The following is a 25,203-nucleotide window of genomic DNA, read 5'->3' on the forward strand; positions in this document are numbered from 1 at the left end:
TATTAATTGGCATTTGTCGTCTGTGATGTCAAAGACCAACCGTAGTCAGAAGAGTAATATAAAAATATAAAAATGCTAAATTTGCAGCAAAAACTAGTGGCTGTGGTGTTTTCCCCGAAACTAATGGTTTGAGAGTGAGCCTACGTACTGCCGTGTACAGAGTGTGAAATCGATTCGATGGTAACCAATGACCATGCATGCAATTGGGTTAAGTACAGCCAAAATTGATTTTTGATTTTTTGGTGAAATTTATCTTCGTAAAAATTAACAACGTATATAGACAGATGGGGATGGGGTGCAAGTGGGTGTAAGAGATGATTAATATAATATTATATTTTTCGACGAAAATTATTGATCTGCAAGTGTCATGAGGAAAAATGTTAGAGTGAAGTTTATGAATAGAATGGGTGTTTATATTTGGCATATATATATATATATATATATATATATATATATATATATATATATATATATATATATATATATATATCTGAATTATATGGCCCCACTAAGGAAAGGTATCTCATCTTCTTTGAGACAACCATAGTATGTGATATGATGATCTTGTCTTCTGAATGAACACAGAGGTTCCCCTGGCCCAATTCTATACCCAACTCTCAATACACTTCTTTCGTATTTGCATTACAACATTGTATTTGCAGAGATTAATTTATGCTTTTCGTTTGGTTGGAAAGAGGAAAGTGGGTCATTGATTCAGATGTCATCATCTCTATCACATTGAATGTGTTTTTTTTTATCAAGGAGAAAGGCAATATTGATTGAAGGAAGTTTAAATTCAAATTCAGTTTTTTGTAATTCTCGATGGAAATAGAATTTCATATGAATGTGGTATTGAAGCAGTTACTCTTTATAATTGCTGGGGAAGGATGAAGTGACTTGTTTTTTTTTCTTCATCTGGTTTTTATGACCTATATTTGACTCTCAGTAGTGATTATCTTCTGGTTTTTATTGTTTTTTATCTTTTGAATGTTGTATATAAATTCCACATACTTTGTACCACTTATATATTTCCTTCCTTGTTGAAATAAACAAAAACAATGGCAATGGATGGTACAACTATTGATACCATTCATAATGGTAAAAAATGAGTATTTTTGACAAATTTTCACGGATAACGTATAAATATTTTATTTATTTATATAAATATCATGATATCTATATTTATAATCTGTAGGTTTGAGTGAAAAGGGTGAAAAAAAAAGTAAAAGGAAAAGAGGAAGAAATGCGTGCTGAGATAAGGAGAAAATTTTGTGATGAATTACTCATTACGTGTGCGATTGGTTCAGCATAATAAATTATGACTGCATGCATACATAATTTGTTATGCCGAGGTACTGATCTATCTAATAATATCAAAAAATTTTAAATGACATAAATGTATATTCATTTTTTTCTTAAGTATAATGAATTTTAAAAATTAAGTTATAACATTACTTTCTTTAATAGAAAAAATTTAAGGGACTGAATTTCTTTATTCTATTAATAATTTGTTAACACAGTATCTTAACATGGTATAAAATTTAATTCAACCTCAAAAAATTAGTAACAACCTGATATTGAGTAAAATAATATATTTAACAAACAAAAAATGTTGTTATGATAAACTTTAAATAATAATTATAATACAATGATAAAAAGTAAAATTTTAATTAAATTTAATTTTATAAAAGTTATTTATAAATTAAGATTTATACTTTATATATATATATATATATATATATATATATATATATATATATATATTTTAAATTAACATTATTTCTAGTTCATAAAAAATTTCAAATATTAATAATAAATTCTACTTAAAAGAAAAAGTTTGAAGACAGGAATTTGTTTACACTAATAACATGATTAATCTTAAATTGGTGTCTAAACTCCTTTACTTTTAGTTATACGTCAATATTTGAAAGTTGATCACGTTCTTTTATAAGTGATACAAATTTTAAAGTGAAACTTTTTTTTTTAATTTTTGTTTACTTGACTGAAGATTTTTAACTGAGGTAAGATAAGAACATCAAAGAGTTGGAGCATCTTTAGTGAGATTCAACTTCGAATTTTAGTTAAAGTTATTAAAATGGATCATTGAGTTTGGTTCATTATGGATTAATTATTTAGTGAATTAATTTAATCTGGTTCATTTAGTAGTGAATCTAAAGAATTCAAACTCGGTTAGATTCCTCACATATTGATGGATTAAACGGATTGATTCATTTAATTACAATTTTTTTTCAATCTCAAAAACTATTACAATTTTTTTTAATTAAAATCTCAATAAAGTTCTATTAAAATTCAATTCAAAATTATATTAAACTCTAAATACAATATAAAATGATGTTAAATTCTGAATATATCTAAAAAGAAAAGAGCATTTACGGTTTTCGTTTTTTTAATATAATTTAATATTTATAATTTATAGATGGATTGGTGAGCTAATTAAAAGCGTCATTATTCTCTTTGACTTTTTAAGAAACTTGTAACTGCTTGTTCAAGTTAATTAATAAAACAATTTAATAAATTAATATAGAATATAAAAGAAGAAATATCAATGCAAATGATTCTCTTAATAGAAATATCATTACATGGATTTCACGAGCCTTTATAATTAGTAATAATCTATTGAGAGAGTTATTATAATTGATATTATTGGAGATAAATAGAAAGATATTAAAGTTTATTTGTTGATAAAACTTATTTACAATATCTCTCACTTATTAAAAGTGTCTCTCATATGTAAATAAGTCATAGAAATTTAAAATTTGATTAGATTATATTACTAGCACTAGAGATGTTTGTTATTCATCTCATTTCTATGCCATCTCAATTAGCAATATGGAGCTGCCCTATAGATGTTTAAGGTGTTGAACTAAGTTAGAGATACTAATAATGTTAAGCAAAATAAAGGTTCTTGAAGGTTGAAGTGAAGTTATACATGCATAAGGCACAAAGTGAAATAAAAAATGTTCAAAGCTTGAAGCTGCTGGTCTAGAGATACTTAAGATGTGAAGTCAAACTAAAAATGTTTAAATTGTAGAACCAAGTCAAAGATGTTCAAGGTGTGAAACCAGGTTAAAGATGTTTAGAGAAGTCAAATTAGAGATGCTTAAGATAAATATTATAACAAATGATAATCTTGTATGAAAATATATTAATCCTTATTGGACGATAGACAATAAGAACCTAAAATAACTATGTTTTAAAAGGACGAGTTTAATTGATGTTATTTGATATAAATAAGAAATATACTTTATGTTTTGTATGGTTAAAAAAATAAAACTAAGATGTCTTGAATTTGTTTATGTAAGATTATTTTACAACACAATTTAAAAGCGTTTTAATACAACGTTGACAGGTATGGAGTGACATGATCTTGCTATGGATGATTACCACAAAACTATATAATCTTATTATCACTCATTCAATGAATATTAGGTTATATATCTTTTGTGGGGGGGCATGTAGGTGCCTTTCTGGAGGCAGGTGATGTGATGTCCTTAAATGAAAGGGTACCCTACCCTACTGCCCATAACTGCTAATCATACACTCGTCTTTTACCCTTGAAACCAACGTGTACGTGTCCCCTCTTGCCTTAGCCCTCCCAATGCATCATGATGATCATAAAGAAACCCTATTCATGTCCCCTTTCATTATATAGCTCCAGCAATTGGATTCAACCTGTACCAGCTATACACATGCTTCTTCACTTGCTTTCTGCTATACACTATTTTTTGCAACGAAGACGAAAAAGAAGGTGGCAGGATCGGGAGGAGGAAAAAATAGTAGTATTAATTTAATGAATGAGAGAAATTAACATTTTGTTTAATTTACAAGACAAGAGAATAAATTACGATTAATATATATTGAGTTTAATATTGATTGGATAAGTATTTGTTTTGTTTTAACAACTATGATTTTGTTGTCCATGTTTTGTGGCAATTTTGGTGGCACCGAAAAAGCCATGGTAGGCATGAAAAAGGGTAGAGGCAGAGTTTCCTTTTAAATTTCCAGATGTCGTTTACCCCATTTTTGGACTCTAGATCAAATCAAATGGCCACTTTGTTTTCTCTTCATCCTTGTCTTGGTGTTGGTGTAATTGCACCTCCTAAACCAAAACCAAAACCAATACACAAAAAAGGGAGATTAGCCTTGTTGATCTTGGGAAAGCTTTTCCACCTTTGAGAAAAAGATTAAGGAATAACTCTGAGGATCAATGGGGATTTTGTATGGAATGGTGGCAAGGGGAGAGGTGGTTCTGGCTGAGTTCAGCGCCACCCAGAGTAATGCCAGTGTGGTAGCCAAACAGATACTCAGCAAGATCAATGTCGGGGACGACAACAACAAAGACAGCAATGTCTCCTTTTCCCATGATCGCTATGTTTTTCATGTCAAGAGGACAGATGGCCTCACTGTTCTTTGCATGGCTGATGATGCATTTGGAAGTAATCAGCTTCCTCTCATTCATCTTTCTTGAAACTTGTGTTTTAATCTGATTATCCAATCGTGAAGCAATGTTTTTCTGTTTTCGCCTTGACTACAGGAATGATCCCTTTTGCATTTCTTGAAGATATTCATAAAAAATTTGTGAAGACATATGGGCGTGCGATTCTTTCATCTCCTGCCTACGCCATGAACGATGAGTTCTCAAGGATCCTGAGCCAGCAGATGGATTATTACTCCAATGACCCAAATGCTGATAGATTGAACCGTCTCAAAGGTGAAATGACTCAGGCAAGTTTAAATATACACATTCTCTATAATTTCTTCTCAAAAGTAGTTTTTGAATATTGACCATGTCATGATAATATATATAGGTGAGAACTGTGATGGTGGACAACATTGAAAAAGTATTGGAGAGAGGTGGGAGGTTGGAACTGTTGGTAGAGAAAACTTCAGCAATGAATAACAATTCAATTCGTTTCAGAAAACATTCCCGTCGTTATAAAAATAACTTGTGGTGGAGCAACGTTAGGTTAACGTAAGTACGATAAATTCATACCTTAATATCCATATATAATTGATTTCATGGTTATTTATGATCCCTCTCTTCCTGATGCAGGGTTGCCCTTATCATAGTATTCATCGTTGTATCTTACATTATACTCGCCTTCCTCTGCCGTGGTCCCTTGTTGACTAATTGCTTGAGATAAGCTCTGAAGGCAACCAAAAAGGGTCAGTCAAAGAAGGATGACTCTGCAAGTTGCCCTCTTGAAGATTGTTCGTGTAATTGCTTTTTTGAATTTCCTTTGCATTAATGCTATCAAATCAGGCATATGGGTAGCATTTTTATGAAAGAAAGATATAACCTTTGGGTGAAATTTTTGGAACCTAAAAATCGCAATAACAAAGTTGTTCAAAGCTTTAAGCCCTACTTAGTTCTATTCACAATCTCTTACCATCTTTAGTCAAAGCAAATATTTGAACTATTGTTTGGACACAAAGTAAATAGTATGATGCATAGAAAAAAGTTGTATGAAATATTGGATTGAAGGGATATTAAGAATTTTGACTATCTTATTATTATTTTTAAAATTTTCTGAATATTGTTGTAGTAAATTTCACTCAAGAGATACTTTCTTTGTTTTATGATTAACAATTGAGTCATATATGTATGCATGATGCTTGAGGTCTCTCGTGTATGTATAATTGTACCAACAGTGCATTTTCTGTTTAGCGGGATTTAAGTGTCTGTATAATTCGTTTATTGCATCTCTCGAGTTATGTTTATATTAAAGGAAATAAATCGGACATTACTTTTTTATGGTTTGATTTGTTTAAAATAACATGAAAGAGAATACAATAAAATGGAATGCACTCCCCGTATCATTAAATATTTCTTTTTCTCCCTCCAATTTAATATATAAGATTGAGTGAGTTTATAGGTTGTTTTATCAATATCAACTCTCTCTTTTTTAATGTTTTGAATTTTTCTAGGTTATCATTATTTTCAAGAGTAGTTTAGTAGATAATTTTCTATTCTAAGACATCTCTGAGGAGGTTAATTAAGATAAATATATTTATATTTATTTTGAATAAATGTTGTCTGAATTTGAGTTTGAATTAATAGAAGTAAAGTAATCCTACACGTTAAATGTTGAATAAATTATGATTGCATTAAAATGGAATTATATTTGTCTGAAGATGTAATATAATGCACTGCTTATGAACTGAAGTGGAGATTTAATTGTTGGGTTGTTACTTAAAGAGTGAGATGGTATTACAATATTTCTTTGTTAAGTTGCATTGGTGGTTTCAAATAGTAATATTTAGTAAGAATGCACTTATACATACATTAGAATGAAAATGTGTGATGAAAAACATACCTTCACATTATTTTTCTCAAACAAAAATTCTCAAACAATTCTTTTTCGATAGAATTTAGTTGAAATGACCATAATATCATTAAAAGGTGATGGTGATTTTTCACTTAAACAAAAATCATGTCAATGTAAATGTCCTTTGATTGTGCTTAAGAAAAAACGTGTCACTTAAGCAATATATGTTTGCTTTTATACGGAGATTTAACATTGATATGTGTACTATGTATTGGATAATGTAAGTGATAAGTGTGGAAAAGAGTTGTTTTTATACTTATAAATGAGCTCAATCTTGTAATTATTCATGTTGTTCCTCATTCAAAAGTTATAATAGGTAGTAGATTGTTATGTAAAATATTGTACAGAAAATGGTGTATTATTTAGACTTAGTCAGCCAATTTTTGCAAAGCGAAAGCCAAAATTCGCACTGCGAGTAGAAGGAAATTCGCATAGCGCACCAGTACCTGTGCGCTGAGCAAATAACATTAGTTAAAGTGCAGCAGTTAAGAAAATTCGCATAGCGCACCAGTACATTTGCGATGAACGAATTAATGAAATTAAGTGACTTTAAAAGACGTGACAGAAAGACAGAAACATTCTTCTTCCGGAGACTACTTCTTCAAGGCATCAAGACACCATTATTGCAAGAGATTGCTTCAAATGTGTACGTTTTAACATTGATATGTGTACTATGTATTGGATAATGTAAGACATGATTTATATTATAGAGAATAATATTGTAATTATTGAGTTCAATTAATGAATTGATATTTTGTTGATGATGGTGTGAATAATTACGTACCTAAATGGTACTTTGATGTGTATGTTATGTATGTGTTAGTAGTTATTAAAGAAGTACCATTGACATGTTAAGATGTGGTGTACTAATTAAGTTAAGGATTGTTGGAGAGATATATAGGTTTTAATCATACTTAAGTTAAATTGACAAATCATGGTGAAGAGTTGATAGAATTTTTATAGACTAAGTTGATGATACAAGTCACTAATACTTAAATAGAAGTATAAAGATATCATTATGACATGATAGATTGTCTAATGAGATTTGTACTTTAATAATTACATTAATGTATCGAGTAGACGACATGAATTAGTCAATGAATTATAGATGCCAAGCTTACAAATAAACGAAAATCAGAGTTAAGGGGTAATAGGTCAAATTTGGGAAAAAGATGTAGGGCACCAAACTCGTATTTAAAAAATGCATCTGGTTTGTTCTTTAGGAAGAATGAAGAAGCCTTGGTTTTGGGAAGCATTGACTCTTTTAAAGTTATAAATAAACTCAATCAAGAAAAGTAACTCTCATCTGTAGGGGGCATCCTTCTTTGGATTTTGTTGGGGCCACATTTCCCATAATGTTTCTCTGTAGTGGCCTTTCTATTTAAGCAATCTACCACACTCAAACCAAACCCCATTCTTTATGCTTCAGATCTGCGTAGATGTGTATTTTACAACTTCCAATATGCTATTATTGCTTTCTCTCTACTTTTCTCTCTATCTGTGTCTTGGTATGGTCAGAGACTCCATAAGTAGAAAATAAAACACTTCAAGTACAGACAACATGGCTTAAACTGCAATAACTCCCTTATCACTAAACTCAAGCAAGTCGTCATTTTCTTGGTAAAATTCATTTTAGTGTACTTTCTTTCACCATACATTTTTACTGTATTATTCAATCATACGTTAAAGAATTAATTCTCTCTGACATCTAAACTCTTTATAACGACAGAGTATTTGAAAAAAAACAACACTCATCGCAATTAAATCCAAAGACCTTTTCAATGAACGGTTTGACGTCAACGTTCTGTGTTACTGATCAACTAACAGAAACTTCCAAGTTAAAATTATTCTTGAAATCTTTGATTTGTTTGCATTGTACACTTTCAACAAATGAACGATGTTTTACCAAATGCACAATAGTCTTAGCCTTGTACAGAGAAGAAATATGCACGTGTGAATAAGAAAGTAAATAGTTTAATTTATATAATGGTACCCCTAAATACAGAGCCATTGAGAAATGAAAAATAATGAACCTTTACAAGTTGGTGAATCAAGGAAAGCCTAACTAATTAAAATCATCAACTGAGAGCCAATCATTTGACTCATCTTCTGAATCCTTACCTTTTAAACGAATAACCTTCTTCCTGACATCTCTCAGAGAACTTTCATGCAGCCGAACCCAGTCACTAGTAGCACCTTCAGGGGATGAACCCCTGATGTCCTGCGTCTCCCTGTGACTTGATAATTTATCGGAGCTATAACTCCCATCATCCTCTAGGTCACTGAATGACACATCCTCTTCCTGTTGAAGTTTTGTACAGGAAGCAAATGAACTAGCATCAATATCGGTATCTTCTAACCATTTTTCAGTACTAACCGTGTCATCAACTTCTAAACCCTCCACTGCATTTGTGACCTCAGTCAAAACCTGGTCTTGCTCAAATGAGATACTTTCTCTTTCACAGTTCTCCCTAACTTCTTGATGTGAATCCACAGTCCCAGGTTTTTCACTTTCTTCAGCTTGCAAATTTTTCCCCTCTCCAAGTTTCCGGAGAAGCACATCTCTTGCGTCAACAATCTACAAAAAGAAAAACGGGAAAACATGATATAGCGATCACTTAGAGATTGTTGTTACCCAAACTTGTACAAAGAATAAAAGAGACAATTATCTATGACATTATCTTCAATCACATAGTTGTTGCGTGCAATAAACGACAATCTGAAATTTGTTTTATAGAACCAACACATCTGGAGAGAAAGTCATAAAATAAACAAAGACAGATGCTAAAACTTCACGGCAAGACATATAATTTATCAAAAATATTACCAGACCAAGGTGAGACTGGCAGCAGATAGTGGTCTGCTATTCACTAATGTATCATATACAAGCTGTATAATCAAAGGGGGGTGGGGCTGGGGTGACGAGAAACTAGAGCATCAATTCAATTAAGCATATAGAAATAGAATAATGTATAGCTTGTATTAGTGCTCTGTAATTCAAAAATAACATGGTTTCCTAGAGTATAGTGACTGATCTAACTAGCATGCATAAATAATTCACATAAATACAAGTTATAAGGGAACTTCAATAAGGCAATGTTGGGTAAAAACGGCTTGCCTTGGGGGTCGATAAGCACTCATAATCATGCTGATTTAGTCTTGGAAGTATTAGCAAAAAATAGATCATCCAAAATTTCTCCACGTTCATGTAACTGCAAAGATTCAGTCTTAGTGCAACCAATTCAGGAACCAGCCGTTCCATAGCCAATGCATGTTCTCTCTGAGCATTGGACATGCTAAAATCTGCTGCAACAAGTCAAATTTCAGTATTAAGTTCCACCAATCTCAATATAAATTCGGTAGAATAAATAAAGGAAAATGAGTGGTTTTGGTTTCTCGGACTCATGCTATCTCAAAAATAAAAAATTCAAAAACCACTTTTACTAAAAGAACATTTGCTAGACTTAAAAAAGAGATATTCGGAGCAGGACACAAGTGTTTGGATTTTGTAATGACTGGGAGTGTGAACTAGCATCGTTACAAAGTTTCTGCAAGATCAGAAATGCCGAAGGAGTCGTTGAACTCATCACCCTCAACATACTTAAGAGGTTAATTAAAATATAGGAAAAAAATTAAAGCAACACGGAACTCAGATGACATGCCTCCAATATTTGATAAATAAACAGTACATAAAACACAGCAGCAACATCTTCATGATAACTTCATCACACCACATCAAATATGTAAACAAGCAAAAGTAAGAATTTTCACAAAATGAGTGAGATAAAGCTTCCATTCTTTCTAAAAATCATGAGAACCTTCCATATTAACCATGTGACTTATGAGCTTATCAGGTAAATAACAAGTAGATCCACTGCAAAATATAATGAAGAAAATGGCCATAAAATTATCATTGCAATTCACGGCTTCAATATTCCATGCGACCATATTACTTCTTTTAAGATAACACAGATCAATTAGAAATTATTGTACTAATTATTATGTAAAGTAACTTTCTTTGACAAACTATCCTAGGAAGGTAGATGTTATGAGATTAAAGTAAATGTCGGTATTACTGAAAAACTAGTAATTAATATTCAATTTTCTGAAGTAGCAAATGTTGTAAAACACTCAAAAGGACAAATATAAACTATTTTAATTGACATCCCATTTATCCTCGTATAGTTTTTTTAATTGACTGTAAGCTCATCTCATCCACCATTATTACCCTGCAAAGCACAGAAGTTCTGGAAATGTACTATACTCTAGACTTATCTGAGGGACTTTCAAGAGTTGTTTTTGTTGATATCCTGATCCTACCGAAAGGTTATTGGCTGAAATTTTTTCAACCATAGATTTGAAATCCAAACATCGCTAGCTATTACTTCATACTCCATAAGCATGGACACCGGCATTGATTATTGTCAATAGAATTTGATGTATCAAGCATTCCTACCAAGCTTGGTAAAGACAATAGTACTATCCAGAAAAGCATGACAAACCACACATCCCTTACAATCTCTATTTCTCTACTAAACTGAACATACTTAGGATTCGTATTTATTTATGAAATCACACAAAACCATAAGCTATACCAATTTTAATTTTCCTTTGGGTACGATGCATGCATGAATGAAATAACTCGTTAGTTAAGATAGCAATTATAAGCTTATAAAATGACCACCGGACTCATGAGATCTAGCCAATTAGCCAGAGAGGCTCCACCGCAAAAAACTGCACGACCACACGGTTAAATTACAAACTCTCTCATATTACACGGATAATATTCAATTGAAAAAATAGATAAACACGGTCAAAACAATTAACAAATAACATGTATTATAATCGAAGCAAACTCGAAATACCGTTATGGAGCGGCAAGGGGAATTCAGTCCAGCACTGAGGACGCACAGAAATCTCCTTCACGAAACGCACAACATCATCCGTCGTTCCAGGCACCGCGTCGCCGTTACTTTGTTGGTCATCAGACTCCAACTGCAACAACTGAGAAGCGAACTTGGAGATTCCGGTGACGGCTTTGTTCGTGGAAATTAGCGAGAGAGAGTTCTTGAAGCTTCCGCCGATTTCCACGAGATCGTTCCGGATTCCGGTCAGAGCTTGTGAGGAAGAGGAGGAGGAATCAGCGGAGGAAGAAGAAGAAGAAGCGGAAGAAGAAGAAGCGGAAGAAGCGGAAGACGAGGACGGCGGCGGAGCGAGGAAGTTGGCCACGCCGCGGAAAATATGCGATATGTCTTCCTTGACGCCGTGGCGATCGGCGGCGGGAAGCGGCGGAGAAGAGGATTGGGTAACGGTGCGGTCGTTGAGTTGAGAAGATTCCGGGTGAGGGTGGTTGGACTTGAAGAACCAAGACATTTTTTTTAACTTTTATTATTTTTGTTTCTGGAATGAAGTTGTTGTGCTTCTCTGCTGCAAGCAAGATGACTCTCTGGATAATTAGTTTTGAGATGAGTTCAAGACTTCAAATCGATCTCAAAGGATTTCTCGAAAAGAGAACAGAGCCATCCACTGACAAATGAACCTTTAAACTGGCTAAGCTTTTTGTGTTTCATGTCTAAATCAAAATATATACTCATCTCATTTAACTACAAAATATTTTCAGCCTAAACTAATTTCATATTATTATTAGATCAAGATAATTTGATAGATAAAACATATTATACATGAAATTTAAATATTTATCTTTATAAAAACATAAATAGATAAATATTTGGGTTATCTAATATTCAAGATAAGTATTTTAATGTGTAAATTATATGTTCATTTATCATAAGCAGTTAATATTGTCATCTAATTCTGTTAAATTGTTTACCTGTAAAAATAATATATTTTTAAATATTCTTGTTAAAAAAATAACAGCTGAAAATATTTTAAAAACCGAACTCTATCAAATATAATTAAATTAATTATATTAATTTCTCAGAAAGAATATTAAATATTCTACGTTATTTTAAATTTTTTATAGGTAAAAATAATATATTTTAAAATCTTCTTGTTCAAATAATAATACCAGAAAATATTTTAAAAAAATATTTAAAAGAACTCTATCAAATATAATTAAATTAATTATAGTAATTTCTCAGAAAGAATATTCTAAATTTATGATTTATGATAATCCATTTACACCATCTTATATTGGTAAAATACATCAATATGATTAAAAAAGTTTAAATATAGTTTTATTTCGATTCACTCATACCAATTTTAATTTAAAATAAGGATTAAAAATAAAAAAAATTAATAGTATTTCTCTGATAAAAAATAACAAAACTAATTTGTTAAAGGAGAATTATAAATTAAGATTAGAAATCCTTAAATGCAAATAGGTACAACCTAAATCTCCCACAACTGCAATTGCTTTTTCACCGCCTCTTCTTTGTTTATGTTTGACCCAATGTCTTTCATTAATTTCGAACTGTTTTAAATGTTGACTTGAGTTATGTGAAAAAACAAAACTGTTGTCTTATAAAATTAGTTTATTAGGAATTAGTATTTTAACCAGAGATCACTTTTAAAATTACTGAATTTTGTTTTTATCACCATTAGATGGAAATGAAAGACTTAAAATAAATATTATACTTTAAATATTTTAATTAATGATTATAAATGTAATTTAAAATAAAACCTATTAACTTAACCATATTCATATTTAATAAAAAATATTAATTTTGATACAAGTGTATTATAAATTTACATTTTACATGAAACATTATTTTTAATATTTTATTATTTAAATTTAACATAAATATATTATAAGCAGTTCCTACCTTCTCATTTTCATCTGTACTTCTAAAATGTCATAAATACTTCCATCGACATTCAAAAGTCCATTAAAAATTTATTTAGTGTTTCAAGAATAAAAAATTTATTTAACCAGTTTTTAAACGCTAATTAAAGTTTTTTAATTTATTTTTTTGTTTTTATTTAATAATAATAATAATAAAACATAATAAAAAAATTAAAAATTAAATATTTTAAATTAAAAACTAAATTAAAAAAATATTTATTTAAATTTAATAATAAAAAATTGTTTTTTATATAATAAAAATTTAATTAATTTAATATTTTTTGTATAATTATATATATATATATATATATATATATATATATATTAATATTTTACTTTATTAAATATTATTTTTTTAAAAGATAAAATAAAACATATTATAAAACTAAAAACAAAAAAACAAAAAAAAGTGTTAATCTTTTAACCCACGATTAAGTAAACTTTTTAACTGATTTTCTAAGGTTGATAGGATTATTTGGAGGGTTCTAGAAAAATTGGAAAGTGTAAGGGAATTACTCTTTTATTATTTACATATTTTCGTTAATTTTTTTTAAAGTTCTTTAATCTTTTATATTTTGATTGGATATTAAATACTAATGGTAGAAATATATGAAACTTAACAATTAAATACATATCGTCTTATAATAATTATAAAATATTCTAAAACATATTTATTAGAAAAAATACTTTATATTAACGACAATTATCACATTTCATTATATCACAATTATAGTCGTTATTATTTATAAAAAGATGTTATTATTATTTTTTAAATATATTTGAGGTAAGTTATCATGAATCTTAATTTTAAAAATTATTGAAATTGAAATCTGGCTTATTCTTATATCTTTAAAGTTTTAAAACACTTATATTATTATATTACTAATATTATTTGATTAAATTATTATTATCATTGTTGTTATTATTATTATTAAATATTATTGTGTATTATAATATATTGCTATAAAGTTATAAAGAATGTAAAATAGTAAATGATGTAAAATTGCAAAAGGATAGACCATACAAGGATGTAAAGAGTAAACTAGGTAAAAATACGAAGGTGAAGTGATGTATAAAAATGTAAAAAGGTAGACTATCTAAAAATGAGAAAGATAGATCATAAAAAATATAGATTAATTGTTTGCAATTTTGTGTTTGTTGGTGAGAATGGAAGAGTGAAACCATGAGAGAAACTTGTTTAATTTGTATATACAAATAGTTGTTTAATTATTATACAGACAAATTTGTTTAATTTGTATATACAAATAATTATTTAATTATTATATAGAAAAACTTGTTCAATATATATGAATATATTTCTCTAATAATTGTATCTCATACTCATATAATCATAGTACGAAAAATTTATCTAATATAAACTAATAAATTCATCAAATATGTATGAATACACTTATCTACTATGTATTATCATATTCACAAATTTTATATGAACAAGTTTATTTAATATGTTTTAAGAAACTTGTATAATTACATAATGAACTAATAATTATTGTTAGATTAGGTTAAGAGACTTGTGTAATTACTTCAATATAATTTTAATTCAGACTATATATGAAAATTAATTTGATGTATATCATAAAAAAACTACAACAAAGTTCAACTAAGAAAACTTGAAAAAATTTGTTCAAAATTATAAATTTTTATTTAATTAATCTTTCTTGTAATTTAATAATTTTTAAATAACTAATTCGAAATAGTAAATCTTATTTACATTGTTGATTAAATGTAGCTAGCTCTATTTTTTTTTGGAAACATCAACGTTTTAATATTTTTTACGGTTTCCTTTTTTATTTTCATGCATTATTTTAAATTTAATCAGGTTTGGATTTTTTTTAAAAGAAAGTTTAAGCGTTCTATTTATAAGATGTTTTGATATTATTTAGCAAAGATAGCGAAGATTTTTGGAAATTTGAAAAAAAGGAGTCTCATTTATTAATTAGAATTAATAAAACCTGCAATGTAACAAAAAGAAAATCATTAAATTGTTTTACTTTTTCTATACATAAATAATAATATATAGGTGTTCATGTATAAAATGTTTTCCTATTCAAGTAGAAAATATAATAGTTAATTTTACATAAATTATTAGCCATTCTCATGAACAACTAATCGAAATAAAAACTTGAAAATAACATAAATTAGCTTTACAAGTTTTTTCAAACATTTCTTATAAATCCTCATAAGATATATCTAAAAAAAAAGTCTTAAATAATTTTGTGCAAGCATACTCTTAAGTATAAATATGGTTTTTGTTTTTTATTAATTAATGGATGAGGTTTTAATGCCTCACATAATCACTTATTTGATATTACAAATGCTATTAACTCTATTTTTTTTTTAATATGTTCAAATATGATAAAATTATTCTTTGAAGATATTTTGTAGTCATGAATAGAACCCATAAATTTTACTCCCCAAAAAATTTTGAACATTGATTACATTAATAACTTTTGTTATTAGAATGATATATATGGAAGAAAAAACGAGTCAAGTTACCTGAGATAGAATTCGTTTATCTTTTTGGTATTTCTAAAAGTTTGTCTTAAACTTAAAATACTGGGACTACTTAATAACTATATATATATATATATATATATATATTTATATATTTTAATTAGAGATGTGAAAATAAGTTTTAAACTGAAAGTTAATTTAGTTTACTTTATGTTTGAATCAGTAAAAAAAAAATTAAATTTTCTTAAATTTGGGTTGAATTACACTAACTTATTTAACTCCTAAACTAAACGAATTCGAACTAAGTTAAAGATGAGTTAATACGTAATCTACTAGCATTAACACTATTAGATTTTTGACCATTTTTTAAAGTTTTTTATTTTAATTATCTACTACTTTTAATTACATAGGATTCATAATTTGATATTTTAAATATTAAAATATTATTAAATAATGATTGAACAGTTTTAAATGTTTAAATTTATTAATTTTTCAAATTATATTCGTTATAATTTTTAACTACTATATCTATAATAATATTGAAAAATCAAATCAACATTTTGATTTTACTTCTATAAAAAATAAATCAAATCAATTATTTTTATTATACAATTATAAATATATAAAATAAATTATAAAACAAAACATTTATATGAAACAGTTCATTAACCTACCAAACTGTAATGGATTTCATTGGATTACAAAAATTTATATGTTCCTCCTATTTTTTAAGAATATTTAAATGGATTAAATATGTTTTTTTTTCTATTATCACACAATTTTGGGTTTAGTCTCTACTCAGAAGCTTTGATTTCTTTTAGTTCTCATAGTTTTGAAACTTACTATTAGTCCGTTCTCGATTGGTCGGAGCAAACTCGGTGTGCGTCTTCCGACACGGTGCGATTTGCGATTGGGGTTGCTTGCGTTTTCTGGATTTATATGAGTTTCAGGTGATTCTGGTGGATGACTCGCGAGAAAGAAGAAAGGGCTCCGCTGTTTGGATTCTTTACAGGTGAAGAATGGAGATGTTTGCTTGATCTGCGGCTTGGGCTGTTACACAATTGGGGTGATGGTGCACGAGAAGCGAAACCGTGGTTGTTCTACCGGAGAAGATGAACTAAGTTCTCAAACACAAGCAACGTGGCAGAGAATGAAGAGACAAGTTGGCATAAGACGTAACATCACTGTTTGTCACATCAAACAAAAATAAACGTTGTTCAATTTAAAGGACTAATAGTAATAGTTTCAAAACTATGAGACTAAAAGCAATCAAAATTTCGAGTAGGGACTAAACCCAAAATCGTGTGATATTTAAGGGACAAAAAACATATTTAACTCTATTTAAATTAATAAAATGTTTTCTTTATTTTACATTAGGATTATATATATATATATATATATATATATATATATATATATATATATATATATATATATATATATATATATATATATAAAATTAGGTGTACCATCTTTTATGCTTAATATCTAACTTTTTATGCTTTAATTAGTAGGACGATTCTATTGGATGTGTGTATAAATAAAGTTTTGTCAAATTTTAGGTTTTATAAATTTGTATTTTTTCATATTTTCTTAATATTCATTTTCAGTATTTACCAATAATATAATCAATATAATTAATACAACTAAATTTTATAGTACTTAATTAATTAATAATTGTAATATATTTACTCTATAACACACATATACACGTGTTAATGTACAAGGTAATTGCATGCATTTATTTTTATATTTTCTTTTTAGTTTTAAGTATATTATTTAGGTTGTTTCTATTGCTTTTGATATATTATTTTAATTCACTAATTCACTTCTAACATTACACCTTATAAAAATATATTTTTTAATATATGCTTATATTTTTTAACATAATATTTATATTCTTTTTACATTTCAATTCATGAATTTTGTTTAATTATGTATAATTTCCTTTTAATAGATTACAAGCAGCGATTTTGTTTCCAGACAAAAGTACTGTGTTAGAAATAACCCATTATCGAATAAGTAAATTATAATTTTAAAAACAATATATCACATTAAAAATAAAACGATGAATTGAAAAGTTAAAATAATATATACTCGAAAAATGCACAATAAAGATTATCTTAATTTAAAGTGCTTTTAATTGTATTACCTATCTTAAATTAATACTTTATACAAACATTACACATCACTTTTCAGTGATTAGAAGCTCCATTTATTCAAATCAACGAAAATAATCTGAATAAGTATTAATAGTGAAAATAAAAAATCAATTGGTTAAATTTAACATCTACATAATAGAAAATAAAGAGCTTAACTTACGGTAATCATAACAAACTTTTATATAGTAATTTGTCATTGAAAAAACTTAAATAAAAAAGTAAATATTCATCCAACTTTAATTTAAATTAAGATGTCTCGAGCTTAGTCTTTTATCAAATCAATGTTAGGTGAGGAAGCCTTCACTGTCTCACTTTTAAGAGATATATAAATGGCATAACAGCAATGATTATAGAGAAGACTTTATCAAGAAAAAACAGTGTAGCTGTCAACAACACCTGAAAAAGACTACAGTGTGATTGTGGGAAACCATGACAACATTGATTAGTGTTTTTTTTTTTTATGTTTTAGACATTATTTCTTTACCTAAGATTTCCACAAGGCTAAGAACATTAAGCACCCAAACCTGAAATTTTGACTTTTCGAACGAAAAAATGAATACAAATTAAATATTTATATAAACGTCTTACAGAATATAACATTGCACATGGCTGAGGAAAAACATCGTTCTTCAAACCAAAATGATATATTTATTAGACTTGTCGTAATTTCATTGAACAAATTGTATCACAATCACATAATGAATATACTTCCCACCGTATACAGGAAATAGCAACTGAGAACAACAAATTCCAATATATCAAATTTTCTGCTAAAGCGTTGAAGTGATCAATCAGGAACAAAAGAAACTAAGTGGTTTTAATCAAAGCTCATTATCAATTTACCTTGTACATAAAAAATCATATAATCAAAACCCTCCCTCTGCTGCTAATTATTCAAAAAGAATTTTCACTCTAGCTAACTATGCCACACACAACGTATGATACAAGTCTATTCTTCTTCTTTCCCAACCGAAAGCTGAGTAATCAGAGTACCCATTTCTTTTCTTCCTCGAGCTTATTAAGGATTTGTTTTCTTTTCCTCAGGAAATGCCTAGATGAGACCTGTATATGGATTGTATGATTGAACAGGCATACCTGAGCCATAAGGGTGAACAGTGGCTCCATAAGCATTTCCGAAAGGATTTACTGATTGTTGCTGAGGGGCCATCATCATCATTTGCTGCTGCTGCTGATACATGAAAGCTTGCTGCTGGTTGGACATAGCAGCCATCTGAACAGAATGTGGAGCAGCAACTGCATTAGATGCAAAAAATGGATCATGCATTGTTGGTTGCATTGTGTTTCCCACCGGTGCTGACTCCCATGGATTATAGCTGACATTTTGGTTGTTTCTCCTGAGTGCATCATCGTAAAGACTGTCTAAAGTAAGCTTGTCCAAACCTCCAGCCTGATACCAAGTAGGCCATCACTCAGTCCGAAGAACAGAAACTTGTGTTCATGCAAAGAGTGTGTGTGTTTATGCTTGAGAAACATTAAATACTGAGACAGATTCGTATTCACTTATCATGTGAATTGAATGAACAGTCAATTCATAGTAGAAGAGAGCCTACCAGTTTGCTAGCTGCCGCAGCACTCTCATTTGAACTAGGAGCAGTAACAAGTGCCAATTCCCATCCTGTAGTTCCGTTTGCTGGATTTGAAACAGCAGAAGGCTGTTCAACGGCTGAAAACCACCATTAACAAGACATCATATACATTTACCCCAAGAATATACCTATATATATTCTAAATAGTAGATATCAAATAGAACGGTCTAGTCTTAACTACCAAGTGCAGGAAAAGGAAAACAATGCGGGAGTGCAACTCACATGACTAGCAACTAAGATTAAGAGGCGCTTAATCCTAATAATTTGAAATATCATATTTCTTGAAATAAAAGAGTTCAATCAACTGCTATAAGCCAACTATTACTGTCAATTCTTTTTCAAGGTTCACAAGTGCTTTTATTCAATGTATTAATTAACCAAAATGGAAGACAAGGAACAACAAATTACCAATGGGAACAATGGCTAAAGCCAATGCATTTTTCTCTTCCAACTCTAAAGCAGCTGGAACCGGATCCTCCAAATTCTAATTAGCAAGCAAAATAAGTGAAAACTGTTAGTGCAGCTAAAGCAACGTTCTTGTGGATATAGCATTACTAGTACAACCAGTCAGCAATTCGAATTATATCAAAAACAGGGCTAGTACAAGCACAAAAAGAAAAATTAATTACCAATAGATCAGGTGGTGGTTGGACTGGTGGTGCTTCCACTTTCACAGGTTCAGCAGGAGGAGGCGGAGGAGGTGAGGGTGAAGGTGAGGGTGGACGTTCCTCCTGCACTTCTGTTGTCTTTTTATCTTCAATAGCTAAAACTTCTTTGTTTTCAATAAACTGCTTTCAATCAGAGTATGGAACCACTGGTTGGTAAAACAAATTTATATGGCCTATATATAACAATGCATTTTATTGAATAGATGAAACATTTTGAAAGGATTGCAACGACACACAGCTTCTTGAAACAAATGAAAGGAGAAAAAGTATGTGGGTGACAAACACCTAAAGCTAAAATACTAATATAATATTATTGTTTCTACAAATATATGAAAATTCATTGCTGAAAGACAAAAAGTAGTGCGTGTAAAATGTTTTGTTGGGCAGAATAACATACCTCAAAGAACAGTCATAATGTATTAATTTTGAATTTTCAGTATATACCTACTTGCCAGGTTGCAACAATGGTTGAACCACTTTTCTTAAAAGAAAATGAAAATTTCAGAAACAGAAAAATCATTGTTCTTACTTATGTAGTATACAGCCAACAGGGTCTTCCCTGGTGCGTGCCTTATGTGTCAACTAGATATGTATTAAATAACACACTTGCCTTTTATGATTGCATCCTTAAATAAAGCCACAGCGACATACATAGAATAAAACAGTTATGCAAAGTCTACCAATACCTGATCCTTACGAACTATAGGTCCCTGGGGTGCATCTTTGACGTACTCTTCCATAGCTTGCAGAAATGATGAAGGGGGCTTCATATCACCAACCAATAAACTTAGTATGTGTTTTACAAAAGAACCATTGAAAAATGAAGCCAAAATGTCAGACATAAAGCAAAACCTGTTCGACTTTAATAAACTTCTCTCCACGGCCAACATCAAGATTACGGCATATTTCATAAAACTCTGACAGTCTCTCAGCCTGGATTTGTATGAAAGATCTTTAGCGTAACTGTATAGATGAAGTTAAAAATAGAAAAAGAAAAGTAGACCATTGCAGATACCTGCTGCCCAACCCTCCTGTATATATCAAGAGCTTTCAGAGCATCATGGCGTTGCATCTCAAAAAACTGTTACAATAGTCTTATAAATACATAGAAAGTTGAACATCAAGCTTAAAATCCATGAATATAATTACCAAATATACCTTGTCAACCATATTCACTGTGCCATCACTAATAGCTTGATAAATTTTAATGCTTTCTGAAGCAACCTATATGCAATATAAAGTACATTCAGCGAGGAGGAAAAGAAAAAACTACTAAAGAATATAGTATGGTTATATAATTGACCTACCATTGAGAGTGCTAACTGAATGACAAAGTTATTTACAGCTGCCCCGTGTGGCTGCACCACATAAAAGTTAAAACAAGTTGAACAATTATTATGCTGCCAGCGTTGTAAAAATTGTTCCTTCAATGAAGCCCACCACCTGTGAAGTGTTTGGGTAAAAATTTCATCTATCTTGAACTAATTGAATCAAAAGCTTACCTGGCAGCCAATAACTCGATTAAGAAGTTGTTGTAAAGCTGGCAACTGCTCTAATAGTTCTGCAGTATCCAGATCTTTGGTCCTCTGACAAAATTCACAAAAGAAGTTTCCTAATTCAGATTTATGTATGCAATGATAGCAATGAAGTGAGGGCTTTCTACCATCATGTTATTACTGAATAATAACCATCAATAAAATAACATGCAGTTAAGTCAACTACTCATTTTGAAGAGAAAAATATGAATTGTAAAACGGAAAGACTATGAAAATAAAATAAAAAATTACTTACAGGGCGGTCTGCCTCGATGTCATACTTCAACACACGAAAACATTCCAGCCTCTCCTCCAAAAATAATGCATAAGTGCGCACCCATGCAGAATAATCCCATGCTGTTCAATGAAACAATGATTGACATCTACAAAGTCAATAAACATAATAATGAAAATGAAATTAAAATCAATAACGAGAGAAAGACAGTGGCACCATTTGGACTGGAATCATCTTTAAAATGAGCCATATTGAGCATATGACTTCTACTTCTCCCATAATTAATGAGTTCTTCATGAAATGTAGGATCCACTTCCCTTAGAGCACGGTGAATAACAATTAAAGTTTTCAAAGCAACCTAAAGTTAAAACACTTGTCAACCAACAAGATATAAGCAAAATAAAAACACATGCTCTGTGGTTATTTACATGAGAACCACAGAAGTAGCAAAGGCAACTGAAGAATTAGCTGAGAACGGCAGAAGTTGTCATGCAAATATAGTGCAAACAAATACTGTAGCATTAGAACTAGATGAAATGATCTAGTTTTTGCAACAATGGTGATAGTCATAGTCATTAAACACATTCTTGGTGATCTTTCATTAACATTTGCTATTTTTATATTGTTCTTTGTCTCACATTTATTCAAGGTCACACTGTGAAAATCATAGCAAGTCTCCAGACGTGAGGGACATATGATAATTCACGTATATGACTCGTGAATGCAATGTTTCATGAAAGCAACCGATAATGAATTCATAAAAGCTCCATCACGCATTCCAGGTCTTTAAGTGAATATACTGACAAGATTTCATGTTCATATAAAAAAACCAGTCATATTTAGCACAAGATCTAAGACATTGTGCACATACTGCCCAGTTATGTGTCTTTGATAACCGCCGGGCAAGAGCATGGATGCAATAGGCAACATCAGCTCTAGGTCTTGTAGCTGAGATAGCTGCAAAAATAGCTGCAAGAGAGAGCATAGAAACAAGAGGAATCAAAACCTTTACTTGTCCAACAATTATTCTTCCTTCAATCCAAAAACATATAACAAATAGCATAAACATAAAATGAACAGTAGATTCACCGCATTAATCATTTCTGTGCAAAGAATCATAAGGAGAAGGAGAAAACAAACCTCTTATGTGTTTTTCCTTCGCTGGATGTTCAACATGGTTTGTGGCTCTAACTATAGAAATGTCCAATTCCTGGAACACAATAAAGCCATTGAGAACAAAGACAAAAGGCCTGATCCAGAGATCCCATCCAACAGAATCTGTGTCCAAATAAGTCTACCTTGTAATCACTGTTGACCTTAGCCAATGAGACTGTTGTGGTGTCCTTAAGTGCCCCAAGTGCCTTTCTCAGACTCTTCTGCGTGCCACCCGACATCCTCTCCCTCACTTAACTACAAAATCAGCCAAAACTCAAAATTAAGATCTCAGTTATTCATTCCTAAACCCCACTTTTTTCATCCAAAAACCAACTAATCTGACACCAAACAAACACGGTTCATCAAAAACTAATCAAGTGTAAGTAATGAATATCTCTTAAATTTAACTCGACAACGCAATTGTTATATCACTGAACTCAGATCCAACTAAGGACAAAACCCTCACCGACAACAAAATAACCACAAAGCTTTGAATAACTTCGAGAATCAGACAATAACGGAACAAGCTTCAAAATTAAACAAAGAAAATGAAGAAGAACAGAGACATAACAGCCAAACGCGGCCTTACAGTTATTTAAAAACTAAAAAAAGAAAAAAAAGAAAAGTAATGCATTGTCGGGAAAAGGTGGGCTCACAGAATTTTGCAACAAGCGAATCGAATAAAATGGAGGAAGAAGAAGAACCGCAAGTAGAGAAGTGGCTTCTTCGGCACAAAAACAAAAGCACGATCTACGGTTAGAACTGGATTTCTCTGAAGCTGAAGAAGCCGAATCAGAGAGAGAGAGAAAGAGAGAGAGTAACGTTGTGTGCCTGAGACCAGAGAGAGAGAGAAAGAAAAGTCGACAGGCAATATAGGCTTGGGTTTGGTTGGTCGTCGGCGTCTGATGTTAATTTTTTAATTATATTATTAATAATATTATATGATATTGTTTTATTATTATTATAATTATTGTTGGGGTTGGAAGGAAGAAAAAGAAGTCCAACAAAAAATTAAGGATTAGCATTTTGTTTGGCTTAATCTTGCTGTCAGAAAATACGATAGTGTAAGAAGTTGTACTGCTCCGTGGTTAAATTGGGATTTGATCCCCTGCTTTTGTCTCTACCCTCTCTATTCTTGGTCTCTTCTGCCACCTCACCGCCTTCAACCACCGCCCCCACTGTTTTACGCGTTTTTTTTACTCTTCAAAATTCTTAGACCGTTATTATATTAACAACTTCACTATTTTATTTAATAAATAAATTATAAAATAGAATTTTGGATTGTTTCTAGTAACTTTTTAAATAATTCCTTTTCCATAATATGTATATATATATATATATATATTTATTTAAATCAAAAGCATTATCACAATCCCATTCAAACAATTCTTTTTGGAAATAATAAAAATCCTCGATGAGCTGTTTGCTACTAAAAATGGAAAGAAAAATGATAACCGATGATGATATTTAGGTAAGTTCTTTTTTTTCATTGCTGGATTTAGTTGAGTTGTTTGATTCATAGAAAAAAAAGTAAATAATTGTTATAATAGAGAAATTCTTTTACTTGTTATTTTTTTCATTATTATTTTTTCTTATATTTTGTTTAATTTCTCTTCAAGAAAATGCATTTAACTTCTACGTAATTTTTCAGCTATTTTTAGCTTTTTTTTGTTTAACATAAAAAGGAGCTTGAAATTTGAGAGGATGGAGGGTTGCCTTCGAATGGGGTTTCAAGTGGTAGGGATGGTTCTGTAGTTATGATCAAAGTAAGACAACAATTTAATAAATGATTGGTTTTTCAAACAAAAATCTATCTATGGTTGAAGCTCTTGATTTTCACTAAGCTTCAATATTTATAAATTTATTTACTAATTCATACAATATATGTTACTAAGTTTTTATCTTTCAACTAGCTATAATTTTTTATTGCTAGTTTTGTCAAACCTGATTTATTTAAAGCGTGCGTCAATTAAATTTTTTTATTTCTTAAAAGATTATTATAATCATTAACTATTAGTTCACAATTATAAAATAAATATATAATGTCTGTTTACTTAGCTGATAATTAGTATCTGTAAAAAGGGAAATCTAACTGATTACGTTGTTTTTATTTATAATGAAATTTTAATTAAGATCTAAATCAAAATTGACTGCAACTAGATGATGTCGATACTACTAATCTAATTTACAATATACAGAGATATGTCAGAA

General features: G+C 30.0%; 3 protein-coding genes across 4 annotated transcripts; 1 reads left to right on the forward strand and 2 right to left on the reverse strand.

Annotated features, from left to right (window-relative positions):
* Window positions 1-4,068: 4,068 nt before the first annotated feature.
* Window positions 4,069-5,378, forward strand: LOC124837587 (vesicle-associated membrane protein 711-like). Its single transcript, XM_047312999.2, has 4 exons — window positions 4,069-4,457; window positions 4,556-4,746; window positions 4,830-4,993; window positions 5,075-5,378. Exons 1-4 carry the CDS (start codon window positions 4,229-4,231, stop codon window positions 5,163-5,165), a joined length of 675 nt encoding a protein of 224 aa, XP_047168955.1. The 5' UTR covers window positions 4,069-4,228; the 3' UTR covers window positions 5,166-5,378.
* Window positions 5,379-8,304: 2,926 nt separating this feature from the next.
* On the reverse strand, window positions 8,305-11,905 carry LOC124837582 (BSD domain-containing protein). 2 transcript variants are annotated; one of them, XM_047312992.2, is made up of 3 exons: window positions 11,216-11,905; window positions 9,469-9,653; window positions 8,305-8,928 (listed from the first exon to the last, which is right to left on the reverse strand). In XM_047312992.2, the coding sequence occupies exons 1-3, from the start codon at window positions 11,721-11,723 to the stop codon at window positions 8,416-8,418; spliced, it is 1,206 nt and encodes a 401-aa protein (XP_047168948.1). In that variant the 5' UTR covers window positions 11,724-11,905; the 3' UTR covers window positions 8,305-8,415. The 2 variants fall into 2 exon arrangements, with proteins under 2 accessions (XP_047168948.1, XP_047168947.1); XM_047312991.2 differs by having other exon boundaries at window positions 9,469-9,656.
* Window positions 11,906-18,527: 6,622 nt separating this feature from the next.
* LOC124837572 (ENTH/ANTH/VHS superfamily protein) lies at window positions 18,528-23,872 on the reverse strand. The gene is made up of 16 exons (XM_047312981.2): window positions 23,649-23,872; window positions 23,136-23,247; window positions 22,978-23,047; window positions 22,709-22,806; window positions 22,054-22,195; window positions 21,859-21,959; window positions 21,570-21,653; window positions 21,375-21,425; window positions 21,226-21,291; window positions 21,083-21,148; window positions 20,920-21,000; window positions 20,754-20,831; window positions 20,029-20,187; window positions 19,808-19,883; window positions 19,364-19,476; window positions 18,528-19,200 (listed from the first exon to the last, which is right to left on the reverse strand). The coding sequence occupies exons 2-16, from the start codon at window positions 23,229-23,231 to the stop codon at window positions 18,844-18,846; spliced, it is 1,638 nt and encodes a 545-aa protein (XP_047168937.1). The 5' UTR covers window positions 23,232-23,247; window positions 23,649-23,872; the 3' UTR covers window positions 18,528-18,843.
* Window positions 23,873-25,203: the final 1,331 nt, after the last annotated feature.

The sequence above is a fragment of the Vigna umbellata genome, chromosome 1 (genome assembly GCF_029865625.1).
Source record: "Vigna umbellata cultivar VRB3 chromosome 1, Vumbellata_1.0, whole genome shotgun sequence".
Classification (NCBI taxonomy): domain Eukaryota; kingdom Viridiplantae; phylum Streptophyta; class Magnoliopsida; order Fabales; family Fabaceae; genus Vigna; species Vigna umbellata.